The sequence below is a fragment of the Haliaeetus albicilla genome, chromosome 6 (genome assembly GCF_947461875.1).
Source record: "Haliaeetus albicilla chromosome 6, bHalAlb1.1, whole genome shotgun sequence".
Lineage (NCBI taxonomy): Eukaryota > Metazoa > Chordata > Aves > Accipitriformes > Accipitridae > Haliaeetus > Haliaeetus albicilla.
Window position 1 is genome coordinate 1,438,033 of NC_091488.1, and position 13,567 is coordinate 1,451,599.

Here is a 13,567-nt window from a genome sequence, read left to right on the forward strand (position 1 = left end):
CACAGTAGATGTTAAGGGGAACATCCTGGCTTGAGATGTCAGTGTATGAGAGAAGCAGCTCCTGACAGCCCTCAGTTTTTGTGGTTTAGATAGATTAGAATCCTTTTTCTCTAAGTAATGCATGAAACATCCTTTACTGATCCAAAAGGCAGAAGAAAAAACCCACAGTTTTATTCTAGCTGGTGAGGTTTTTTGTGAAATAGATCCTAAAAGGGGTAGAAAGGAAGAGGTGGGCAACAGAAGCAGCACAGAGCTGGGGATTTGGCAGACTGTTTCCAGAACCAGTCTGCTTGAGTTGTGCTTTTTTTTGGAAGAAGGGGAAGCAATTCTCAAGTAGAAGGAAGAGTAAGTCTAACAGTCTAGTTAAAATCCAAATGCTAATTCTTAAGCAATCAAAATGTTTATGTCAAAGAATAAATAAAATACCTTCCTGTATTAAGCCGTTTTCTCAAAGGTGAATTTTAAAAAGATGTCAGATTGTTTAGATTATATTGATATTTTGCACAGAAAAAACCATTTTATTTTAGAGCAACAGAAGAGAGCAAAACAATATGCAGAACATTTCAGTTCTTCATTTATTAGCATCGTGTTTTTGATTAGCAATCTCAATCATCTACCAGCATGCAGAATTATTCTGCTCCAAGATGACAGGATACTTCTTGTTTATCCTTTTTATGATGTCTATTGTGCCAACCTTTAATCGTTGTATGCTGGCCCTAATACTTTTAGAATGGTTTGGGTGAGAGCCTGAAGTATTGCTTACCCTGAAGAGGAAGATTTCATTCCTTGCTTAGCTAATTTTTCAGTTCAAAAGTATCCTATGAACACCCAGGAGGAAACTCCTTCTGGGAAGGGTTGTGGAGGCTGCACACAGATTCGGAGTCTGTCAAACAGGTATTACCTAATACCATATTCAAATGAGCTCCTTCAGTGTCCAAAGGAGCTACAAAAGAAAAATCCACTGAAGACAGGGAGGACTCTTCCAGACAGAAATTAGACTACTGAAGTGCTCGCTATTTACATATATGGTCATCTTTCATGCAGAAGTGTACTTAACATAAGGACACCCCAAAATTTCCAAAATTAAAAGTTCCAAAGAGCATGTGATCTAATGCAAGTTAAAATGCCAATACTTACAGAGATCTACAGTAAAGAAACAAAGGCCCCTAAAATCCCTTACCTGATACAAGGACACTGGGCCTTCTTTGGCCATGTGTAGTAAGAAGGAACCAAGTGATGATTTGTGTTACTCTATTATTTATATTTCCATAGAGAAGGTATCAAGGTTTATTCATAATTCCCATGGGTGCTGCTAGCCAAGCATTCTAGACCTGTGCACACAGGCTCAAATAAAAATCCATGTGTGAGCAAGTGATTGAAGAAAGTGGTGAATCACAGAATAAGATATACCAGATAACTTCAATCCTAGGTTTTCCGGAATAATAGCTCCCAGAAATGACAGTGTGCGCTGAATTGTTATTTGTTTCTTAAAATAATTTGAGTACTATGTGTTCCAAAGCATCTTTTCCTGGGTAATAACATTAGGTGTTAGCAGCTTGACTTTTTCCCTGAACCCTTACTGTCTGCTTTTTCTCTATCCCCCTTTTCTTGTTTACTTAAAAATGCAACATGACTTGTCATTCTTGCCATGCAATTGTCACACTGGCCTTCTCTATCTTTGAACTACTTCCTCTGTCTCCAAATTAATTTCCTGAAGCATTAATTTTCTTTCTCCTAACAGTCCACTACAACTTCCTGACTCTATGGCACAGGAGTTACAAGTCATAAACCATGTTCTTCAAAACCAAGAAGTTGAAGAATTTACAAAGTGTGAGAGGCGGAAAACAAGTTTGCAGGGTCTATCACAGGATGGGGTTGCAATTACATCAGGTCCCATAGCTAAACAGCAGCACTGGTCCTAGCACTTCTTCCTGGCTTGCTTCCTCTCAAATCCTATTAGTCATTATCTGCATATTCCATGGAGCTGCTGACAGACTGCATGCAGGACAACAGAAACAGTTGTATGACCTCTGTTACCTGGACATCTGCACAGCTGATGAGGAATGTTTTGATTTCAATACAAATTCCTGCTGCAATGTAATTATTTACCAAAAATTACTTAATTACCGCACAGAAGAACATGTCAAAATATGAGTTTATACTTCTGAAAGAGAAAAATATTTACATCTGTAAGCATTTTGTCCAAGATGAAAACTTACCCCTTGTGCATGGAGATATTCAACTGTTTTTGTTATTGTGAACAGAACAGCACTAGCTTCTCGTTCTGAGAAAAATTTTTGCCTAAGAATTTTATCCAGCAGTTCTCCTCCTTTCATAAGTTCTGTTACAACATATACATATTTTCCATCATCGTAAACCTGCAAAAAGTACATAAAGAGGTAAACTTCAAAATGTTTATTCTCTGTCTTCCTGTGACATGCACAGAGATGGTGCAGGTGTGTCCACAAGCTGTTCTGTTCCATTATTTTTCCCATATTTCTCACCCCACACACTATCCAAACATTGTCCATCTTCAGAAATGAACACAAAACCTTCTACAAAGAGGTAGTACAGTAATGAAATAACATTAAAATACTGGCATGTAAATGTTTAAAGACAAAAAAAGATGAATAACATGTAGTTTTCCCTACATAGTTTTACTGAAACAAATTAAACTAGACATGGGAGAAGTTAAGAAGTAGTAATAAATGGAAACTAGTCTAATTAATGCAAACCCAGACCTAATTCTAGAAGCAATTATTGCACCAAATTACAAATATGAACAGAGATCATTCCAACTGAACAAAAAAGAAAAGAAAAAGATAAATCTAAGTTCACCTCAAATAGCCTCTGTGAACAGTGAAGTTAATGCATACAAAGCTGCTATGATAAAGGCCTATAACTTATACATTACTCCGCACATAAAGCCTATACCAAAGTCTAAAATTATAAAATATGTATATTTTACCCTTTACTTCTAGTTATGGAAAATGGCTTAATTCTTGCATGGGTTTTATCTTCTAGGAAAACAACAGTTGAGAATTATTTATATTATCACCAGGGGGCACTACAGACTGAACTATACCAAAACATGTTTTAAGGTATACTTATGCACTTCATTTCAGTTGCACTTTCTTGGGGTTTTAACTTAATCCAGAAAGTGGTTCCTGCTTTAGCAAAACCTTTTACAGACTCTGCTCCCTGTTAGTATTTTAACCTATTTTTTATGGTGATGTTGGAATCGTTCTGTTCCATAATACATGTGAAGTAAAAACTAGTTTGTGTTTAAGTAGAAACAATTATCCAAGTTGTAGTAAAATAAGTTTAGGAATAGATATCTGCTAAATAAAAAAAGAGTTTTCATCCCAATTTCCTTGTCTTAAGCTACCTGGGAAATACAGGCTACTAAACTTTTAAGCTTAGAATTTTTTGTGCTCTTAACTATACTAAAAGGATTTATTTTCTCACCAAATAAAAAAAGAGGAAGAGTGTTAAAGAAATAATTCTGCAAGCTTTACAAGCTTATGATCTTAAGGAGAAGATGACATGATGGGGTTTCTATGTTCTCATTTAACAGCAAATTTTTGCCCATGAAATATAAACGGCTGATCATCTGAATGTGTTTGTATTAAGCGTTTAAATATTACACAGTATTAAGAAGCAGAATTATCTAATTCTAGGTGCTAAACAGGCATTTTAGATATTTTTTAATAGGCATGCTCCCTCTAATCCTGGTAGAACATGAGGAAATAAGCTTATTTCATTTGACACGAGAGAGCACACACGTCAGTACTGCAGGAGGCATTCAAGCAGAATTTGCATTTGGTTACTATTTTACCTGCTATCCCTTGCTGGTCCTGTCTGCCTGCCAAAAAACCCCAAACCCACCCCAAACAAACCATTCCCGTTGCCCAGATTTCTTTAATGGTATTATCAATTTAGTTGTTTGCACTGAATAAATACTGTTGGAAGTTGTCTTCACAGTTAGGTGAACAGTATTATGCTGAGATCATAAATGTGATGGTAGCTCTTAAAATGAACTCCTACACATGCCAAAGATCAGTCAAAGATTATGTCTTCTCTACCAGGCAAACTGGAAGAAACTATCGTGAGAAACAGATGTAGGCACATGAACAAAATATAATGCAATGGAGAAAGAGAACATGGGTTTTGCAAAGTGAAATAAGATTTCACATACATATAGGAGTTTTTTTGAACTCATAAATAAGCACTTGGACAGGGAGACTGGATATATTGTATTCAGGTTTCTAAAATGCTTCTGAAAAGATTCTTCAGCCAATGCTTTAAATAACTCAAAACAGGACAAAAGTTCTGTTACAGAACAGTAACTAATAGGTAAAAAAGAGTGAAATACATATAATGGCCTGGCACAGGAAGTTTCTAGGTAATGGTCTGTTGGAAGCTGTGTGCTTCCTCCGTTCTTACACTGTTTCCTAGGCATCCACTAACAGCCACTGTCAGAGGCAGGATATTGGATAAGGACGACATCTGATTTAGCACAATATAGCTCCTTCTTTTGTTTATATACTGTGTAACTGAAAAAGACCACTGATAACAATCAGAAGGAAAAACCCCAGAGGACCGTGCATTGCAGAAAGAATTTGGTCTTTTGAATATCCATTGTTTCAATCCAAACACCTTCAGAAGTAAATTACATAAAAAGGCTGGGCAAGAATGAAAATTTCCATCCTAAGCTAAATTCAAGCATTACTGCATTTATTCTTGAAATACAAGAAAAGAAAGAAATTATTTCTTGCAGAATAGTAATTTCCAAAGACATGCACTTAAATGCTGAAACATTTTATTTTGGCATTTCAAAATAGAAACATTTAGATTTTGGTGTGGAACTGAAGAAAAATTGAGTCAAATCAACATTGAGTTTTATTCGTATAATAATACACGGTGCTCTTGATGAGTTTGAGGCCTGAAGGCCAAGTACTCCTTATTCTTTCCTCTGAAAGGTGTAATAGCACACCACTACATTGTGGGATATGCAAGCAATCTGCCCTATGCATCTGTATTGGGACAATGAAAACTTAAATCAATGTTAAATTCTTACAGTAGCAGATATTATACAAGTTTCTATTACATATGAATCCTATACATCTTTCTTTACACTGGACATACTTCCATAAACTCTGCTTGGGGAATTCATCTGAAGTAGAAATAAGTGAGAACTACAGCCTACTATCTTTCTTCCTCTGTGGAGTTAAGGCTTTTTTTTTGTAGTCTCCTTTTGCTATTTGTGTATTACTGTTGGTGTGAATGAAAGATGGCTCCTGCTGGAAGATGACTGGTGATGAAGAATTAATTACAAAGTAAAATAATTCAGCATATATGGCAACTTTTCAAAGCTGCCTGGGTTTCGCTGCTCTCGGTGTGAACTATTATTAATGCTAAAGTTCAGGTAAGTACTCACATTCCTTATGTTTGTCTTCCTCATTAAATAACATAACCTCCATAATTTAATTAAAATCGCACATAAACCTCGCATGCAGCACTAAAAGCAATGTGAATACTGATACAGGTTGAGTGTTAGCACAGCTGCTTTCAGGTAGCTTTACTGTCCAACCATGTGAAGCAGAACAAACAGAAAGTGGGACTGTAATTATGATATCTAGCTTGCAATAAGGTAAGCTCCATGGTGGGCTCCCTTGTGTATCTGACTTACTTTGTTCTCCCAAGAAAGGGCCAAACTACATGATACTGATGAAGGGAAGACAGATTATAGTAGAAGAACTTTAGGCAGAGTTCTCTAGTACTCATCTCCACAGTAGTTATGCGCTACTGTTTTAATGACTTCAAAATGTCTGAGAATCTCCCTTCAGCTGAGCTCAGGTTCCTGGAAATGGTTAGCTGTTTTGCTTGAGGTTTGGTTTTGGGGACCAGAACACTTTCCTGCAGGCTAAGAAAGTCATTAAGCATATGCCTTCTGAATTTTTAATCCTCTTTAATGCATAATCAAGGAGAGAAAAAAAATTTTCTTTTTCTGTTAGATCATCAGAATCTACTGTTCACTATGAAAAACCTCTACCTCCCAACTTATGCTACCGTTTGCTTTTTGTGTTCAAAGTGTTTCCGTGGTCAGAGCAAATAATGTAAGAAAAAAATAGCTAGACAACCTTCCATACAAAGACCAGATAAAGATACTAGGTAACGAAAAGTGATGACCATGGCTCTGAAAAGATTTTGTCCACTACTGAGTAATACCGATTACTGTCCATGAAAATTACTTTGGGTATTGCACTAACAGTGAGTCCTCAGTTATATAATAATGTACTTTAAAATTGCTTTTGACTAATGTAAACAAAAGTAGATTCAAAGTTAACTAAGCAATCAAAAAACTTGCTTGTTCCTTTAAAAATACAGCCAACATTAAATGAGTTATTCCTCTGCTAGGATTTATGAAGGATGAATTATTTGACTGCTTAGGATTGTTGTACCAAAACATGAGCATCTTTAAAAGATGACAATGAGACATCTCAGTAAAAAATTGGATATTGTTGAATAAATTGCATCAGAACATTGTTTTATTTTGAAATACTGAAAAACATGAACATAAATCTAAACCATGTAGTTTGTCATCTCTCAAATTAGAAAGTGATATGCAATTATAATACACTAAAGGATGTCTTTAACACACTACTTACATCTTTTAGAGTAATAATATTTGGATGCTGTCCATAGCGCAGTAGGATTTCGATCTCTTCTGTTGGATCTCTTTTACTCTTGTCAATAATCTGTAAGAGCAAATAGATACATAGGCATAATTCTTTTGGTAAATATTATATAGCGTAACACTTTGGTGTGATTACTAGCATAAACAGATAACCAATATTTATTGCTGTTGGTAAAGGGCATGGATTATAACCAAAACAAAGTTTCTTAAATTGGAACAGCAAGGCAAAGCAAAAAATGTTGGAAAAACATGGAAAAAAATCTCTCAGTTGAAAACAATGTTGGAGGATAAGTGATCTGATCCCTCAGGCTGTGATAAATAATGCAAGGCTGTTCAGTAGATAAGACTTAGTCACCCAGCATTTAATAAAATAGGAAGTTCCTAATTTGTCATGAGATACTGGTTTGGCAACACTAATGAACTGATTTTTAGAAAGCTAATCTCAAACACATACTTAGTGCAGCAAAAGACCAAGCAGGAGAGTAAGGGAATCAAAAATAAGAAAAAGGAAAAAATTCTCAGAGTTAATTCAGACAAGTATTCCAGTACGAAAGTTCATTTGAACCTCTGGAGGCTTGCTATCAGGCTCCGAAGTTCCCCCTGTGCAAACAAGCAAAATATTATTTTGCCCTGCTTAAAAAGTATTGTTCTTATTCTCCTTTTTTTTGTCTCCTTCTGAACTACAGAATTTCCTCTAATGTCTTCTCTATCTCTGCCTTACCCCTTCTTCCTCTTGTCATCCTTAAGCTCTTACTGCTACTAGCACCATCCTAACACATTGGACACTGATCACCTCATTCTTTTTTCATGATTCCTTGAGGAAAAAAGTCACAACAGAGGCAACAGAAAAGCAAAGCAATCTTCACAGTAAATGTTACAGCTTAGAGAATTAACAGCTATGCCACTATTTTCTTCCAGTTTCAAGAAATTGCTTCAAATTGCAAGCATAGAAGTCAAATCTGTTCCTGGCCAGAACCAGAATAAAGACAAGTATGTAACTACCAAATTGAAATTGGAGGGTTTCCGATAGACAACCTGCGTACAAGGATACAGCAAAACATAATTTATGTTCACATTTTACGTATTTTAGTAGTAAACTGTTCAACAATTCAAAAAGAGAACCACCTCATAGTACAGGATTTAAATCTTCCCCCCCCGCTTTAAAGTCTGCAAATCCATACTCCTGCTTTCATAATAACCATTCAGGCCCACAGTGTTATACAGAAAGACAAAAAAACCTTATCATTCCACTTCTGGGAACTCTACTGATTTCAACTAAGAATTTAATGCCTTCAAAGAAGTGCTAGAAAGCCTGATAGAATAACATAAAAACATTAGAAAACTTGTTAAAAAAACTAGCAAGCAAAGACAAAGAGTTCAAGTTTATTCTGGAAGGTATACCAGACTTAAGCACCGTTATGAACTCCTACATACCTGACAATTTACGAATCTACTTTGGAAGCAAAAACCCCATATATAACTATGTTTAAATAAAAGTAATCAATCACACTTTTAAAAAATGATGAAAAGTCATGTAAGCTTTTCATAGTACATTTCCTTCTAGAAGCAGTCATGTTACTCCCATCAGTTTTACTGTAATTACATAGGTGTTTCAAAGACTGAAGATTGCTTTTCACCATCCAAACCAGCATACAGATAACAAAACCCATAGCAATTCTATATAAATATCTGCCAGTAAATATTCTATTTGGTTGATTAGTATAATTTATATTTGCATCTAAAATCTTTTCATATTAGAAAAATGATCTTCATTTGCTATGTTCTCTATGGCAAATAAATTAATGATGAACAATGACTAGGATGCTAAAACCTGAAACCAGCATTTCATAACAAAGTAATTACCTTTACAGCATATTCCATGTTTGAAGCTTTATGAATACATCTCTTGCAGATAGAGTAAGACCCAACTCCGATATCTTCCTTTACTTCATATCCATCAGTAAACTGAATGCTGTTCCTGTGCAACTGCTACCAAAATAACATTATCAATTGATGAATATTCTAAATATATATCTGGTCTTTATAATAAAAATAAGTTTTTTAATTCCTACTGATTTGCTTCAAATTTTAAACTGATGGCTGTAGTAAGTCAAAGTGGTCTAAATAGCCACTACCTTCTGTTTGATATTAGTATGAGATAAATTACATATTAGACACATTGTAAACAATGCACACTGTATTTTAGAAACTGACAACATGATTTTTCTGGTTAATGATTTATTAAAGATAGAATCTCCAAAACAAAGAAGATCAGAAGACTACATGATAAAATAATGGTAAAAAAGCATCACTGTTTCTATTATCTGAATAGATGAATGCCAGCCGGAAAATTCAGCCATACTGAATAGAATCAGATTAACTGGAAACTGCCGGAATGGCAGTCAAAAATCCTTTCACAGAAATAAAAAGCTGAAAGAAGGACAAGTGTTCACCCCTGTGAGGGAAGGAAATGGTGTTGTAGTATAAGGAGTCTGTGCAAAGGATGCAAAGCCTTCGCAGGAAACCATCTGGGTATCCTGCAGCACAGAAAAGAGGAAATAGGAGTGAGGAAGCGGTTGAGGGGCACAGAGGAAAGGCAGCAGAGAAACAGACCTTTACAAGAGAAGGAAACCATATACAAAGAGACAGAATTTCATCCACAAAACTATGTGGGAAAGAAGGAGTACAGAAAAGCTTGCAGAAACTTTTAGCAAGGCTTCAGGACCAGAAGTCATTCTGATGCGTATACCAAATCAGACAGCTTCTTTAGAATAAGAAAGGACCTAAAACCCCTTGAAATGTAGCGATTTCTTACACATGAAACAGGTAACGTGCACAAACAAGCATGTTATGACTATTCTAGACATAATGAGAGGATTAAAGAAATAAAAGAGCTATTCATGTTCTGAATAAATTGTTTTTTAAAAATTCTCAGACATTTGCAAAATATCCTTGCAATGAAAAATATAAATAAACCCAATCATACAGCATACCTTTTTATTCCTACCTATGCACCAATAAGTTTTCAAACACAATTTAGATCACCAGATGGTTTTCACGATTCAGCCTTCCTTGGCAATTAGAATTGTTAAAAGCAGAAAGAGGAGGTAGAAAGCCAATTTTTGCAGAGGTCTTAATTTTCTTCCCTGTACATGCATCTGCTTTTTTCCCTGCTGGTTGTAAACTCTCCAGTGCTGAAGTGTGCTTTTAGAATGACCTCAGCCTCATAAGGCCACAAGGCATGCCTCTCCCCCATTCTAGCATGAGGTCCACCTTTCTTGTCCCACACAAAACTGCACCTAACCAAAGGTTTGTTGTCCAAAAATAAGCAGTACTGGCAGTAATAGAACATACAAGAATAGCAACTGCATTAGGCTACTAGAAGTGACCACCTCGCAATTATTAATATGGGAGACCGTATCGGAGTCATTCCAATACTGCTAGGAAGCCAATGCTTTTGTGCGTACTGTAACACTGTATGTGTGATGCGCTGAAATGAGTTACAAAATACCACAGATTAGCACATTAATTCAAAGTGGCTTGGGAGGGACGGAATACATGCTGGTTCATGGGTTCCAAAACACACAGAAGTCCAAAACATCCAGATACAATTCACAATCGTACTGCAGTGCCTCCTCCTACTGTACTGCAGGAATCAACTGATATTTTCATGCATAGGGGAAAAAGATCAAGGTGTCTGTAATTCCCCTCCACCTTATAATTATGGCTTGATATTCAAGAGTTAATACAGTACAGCTGGTAAATGTTTTCATTTAAGGGTTGAAGCCTATTCACACCTTTGGCTGCTCAGTAATTAAACAGGTCCTGCACCTTCAGAGGTGTTGTTTGGATAAAGCAATCTGGTGTTTACTTTTCTTGTATAAAGCTGATAATGACTTTGTCATGGTACTTCATTCTGTGATGAAGGAAACAATCCCCCCACCAAGAGGTAGCAATACTGTTTTATTGACTTTTTTTTCTTTCAAGTAGATGTACTCACCTGGACAATTGAATGCACTCCAACTGTCTGCATTGCTTGGCTTTCATCATCTGATGCAATAGCTACAAAACTAAATCCCCGAAAAAGCTGATGTGCATTAGCACTAGGTGGGATACCGGGTGAATCTGAAAAACACATCATGTACTTATAAGCAAAGTTTTTAAAATTAGAGATGAGATTATGTCTACTCTGAAGAGCAAACTATAGCTTTATTCTATAAAGTACGCAGAAACTGGAATCTGCAGAAAGTGTTTCTGAGGACCAAAATACAAATAATTACTGAATTGTTTTGCATATACCATGTAGAAACACAAATGATAGTTAATGACTACAAAGATCAAATTACTGTCAGACAATATTTTATTATACAAAACCCCAGTACTTTGCAGAAAATATTTACATATAGCAGCATATCTATGCTATATTTATGGAGGAGAAGTATTCAAATTTTGGTAACACCCTAAATTTGTAAAAACAAATATTTCTATCATATTTTGAATAGATCAGTGTAAAGCTATGCAGAGACAGACTGCACCGAAACAGCAACTTTGCCACCCAAAGTCTGAAATGACTAAGCTTCTACATATACATAGTATGTAGTCACCATCATGAGTGAAATGAAGCCATAGAATATAGCCTTTAAAGAGACACATATAATCTTTTTGAATTCAAAAAATGAGATCAGTTAGGTAAAATTGAACTGATGTATATGTTTTGTTGCTGAGGATTATTTTTAACATAGGACAACTCAGTTGTCCCTCACGATATATTTACACTGAAGACCACAAAAACTTTTATGAACTACGGAATACTTGTCTGTGAGCATTCATTGAGCCCAGCAACACCTGGAAGAACAAGACACTTTACGTAAGCTGAAGAGGAACAATGTTTCTAATTTTTGAATATGTAAATTTTTTAATTATTATCTTTTTTACCTTTTGGAGTTTTTGCTGTAAACTCAGGGTCAAAATAAAACGTATCTTCAGGTCTGCCGGTTGCAGGTTTAAAAGGGGGATGAATTTCTCTCCTGTACAATTTCTGAAGAAAAGGCATAGGCCAGAGTGAATTAAAAAGTTATACGACACCACCAAACACTTAACTAAGAAATCCGCTGAATTAATTTTGAATAAGATACTCACATTCCAATCTATTTTTGAAAAGAATGCATGCCTCTTAATTTCTTCAACTCCATCTGGACCTGCTCCTTTTATAAGGAAGAAAAATGTCTGTGAATTATTTTCTTCTTGGTCAAAAGAATGACTAGCAAAATTATATTTCTTATTTCTTCTGCATTAATTTTAGACGTATGAATACCAGAAATGATAATATTTTGTCAATCATTAGAGGAGCAAACAGGCAAACTATGTTCTTACTTCAAAGCCTATTTTACACAGAAACTGTAAATTTATTTAGTCACTTTAATGATCATTGATGTTATCAATATTATGATCAAATTGAAAATATTCTGCTGAACACTTTACCTAATCTGTTTGCTGGGTTTCTTTTGAAGAGCATTCGCAGAAGACTTTGTGCTTCAGGACTCAAGAACTGGGGCATTCCAAGTTTGGCCCTATAGAACAAAAATAATTAATAGCACACAAACATATTTAGGTAAGAATTAACTCTGCATTCCCCCTGTCCTTTGTCATTCAACAAATCCATATCAAACAAAACAGCATCACTAAGAAATTGCCTTCACACATCAGAAACAGAGCAAAAGTGCTGTCAGTCATGTAAACCTGTAAGTTCTTTTTTTTTTTTCTCTGAGTAGTATAATATTTTCAGTAATGACTCAGGAACTTAAGTAGAGGAAGAGGTGGTAAAAAATGTAGAAAAGAATATTATAGGATAACAGTTTACAAACTTGTAAGTTTTTGTAATATGCTTTGACACACTTTTAAGTCCAGTTATTACCAAATGACACCAAACAAGCAAATCCATTCTGATAGTAAGATAAAAGACATTTTAGAAGGGGTAAGAAAACTACCACAGTATGACACACACCAACAACACCCAAGCAAAACAGGAAACCTAAGCTAGAAGATAGAAACTGAATTAAGGTAGGACAGACCTTACGAAATTAGCAAGTAAAAAAGAGAAGAAAAAAAAAAAATCACTCCTTCCTTTCTTTTTGCTCTCCCCCAATCCATTTCAAGTATTACTTCCCAACTTGCCAGTGTTGAATTTTTACATTTAAGTTTTTGTAGTTCTGTCATTTAATTTTGTTTTGTAATCCTCACCATATTTTTGTCCTCTCCATTTAACGTTGAGCCTCCATCTGCACACTGTTACTAGGTCCCACTTTTTCTTATGACCATGATAATGGTAAGGATAGACGTAACTCCCTCCTTTACATCTCTCATTCAACCTGTAGCTTGCTTTTTTCCGTAACAATCCATGACACAAGCTTTCTCTGTGTTTCAACCAGAACACACGTTTTGCCTTGTGTTTCAGCTACTTGTAGATGTCCACCTCCGTGTCACTTCAGCAAGTGCATACACATTGTCATTGATTCACTATTCATGACTTTAAAACTGGAATTTACTAAATTTTCTATTCTATTCCTTTCAGCATTAAAGAGGCTGGGGCGGGGGGAAGTCTGAAGAACTTTGCCTTTCTTTGGGCTCTCCAATAACATCCTACAGGCAGATCAAGACCACCAGTGGAGTGGAGGAACGGGCTGTGGGCCACGCAACGCTTCCCCGATTGCCACGCACCACTAGCAGCTCTGTTCTTACTCATACGCTTTATATACAGCGATTTCACTGCACGTTCACTTGATGTCATTTCCATTCACAGCAAAGTATCACAGAGCTACACAGTAAGAAGGAATCAAGGAACACATTGGCTGCAGAAGCACAATGGTA

At 35.8% G+C, this 13,567-nt stretch overlaps 1 protein-coding gene across 5 annotated transcripts in view; it reads right to left on the bottom strand.

The window, feature by feature from the left end:
• Positions 1-13,567, bottom strand: part of RPS6KA3 (ribosomal protein S6 kinase A3) — a 78,763-nt gene that overhangs the window by 10,713 nt on the left and 54,483 nt on the right. For 4 of the 5 annotated variants that reach the window (XM_069784813.1, XM_069784810.1, XM_069784812.1 and 1 more), the window contains 7 exons: positions 12,182-12,270; positions 11,840-11,904; positions 11,636-11,738; positions 10,701-10,825; positions 8,564-8,689; positions 6,672-6,761; positions 2,220-2,378 (listed from right to left, as the gene is read on the bottom strand). In XM_069784813.1, the coding sequence (XP_069640914.1) occupies positions 2,220-2,378; positions 6,672-6,761; positions 8,564-8,689; positions 10,701-10,825; positions 11,636-11,738; positions 11,840-11,904; positions 12,182-12,270 (757 nt within the window). The remainder of the gene's footprint in view (positions 1-2,219; positions 2,379-6,671; positions 6,762-8,563; positions 8,690-10,700; positions 10,826-11,635; positions 11,739-11,839; positions 11,905-12,181; positions 12,271-13,567) is intronic. The other variant, XM_069784811.1, reaches the window with a different exon arrangement.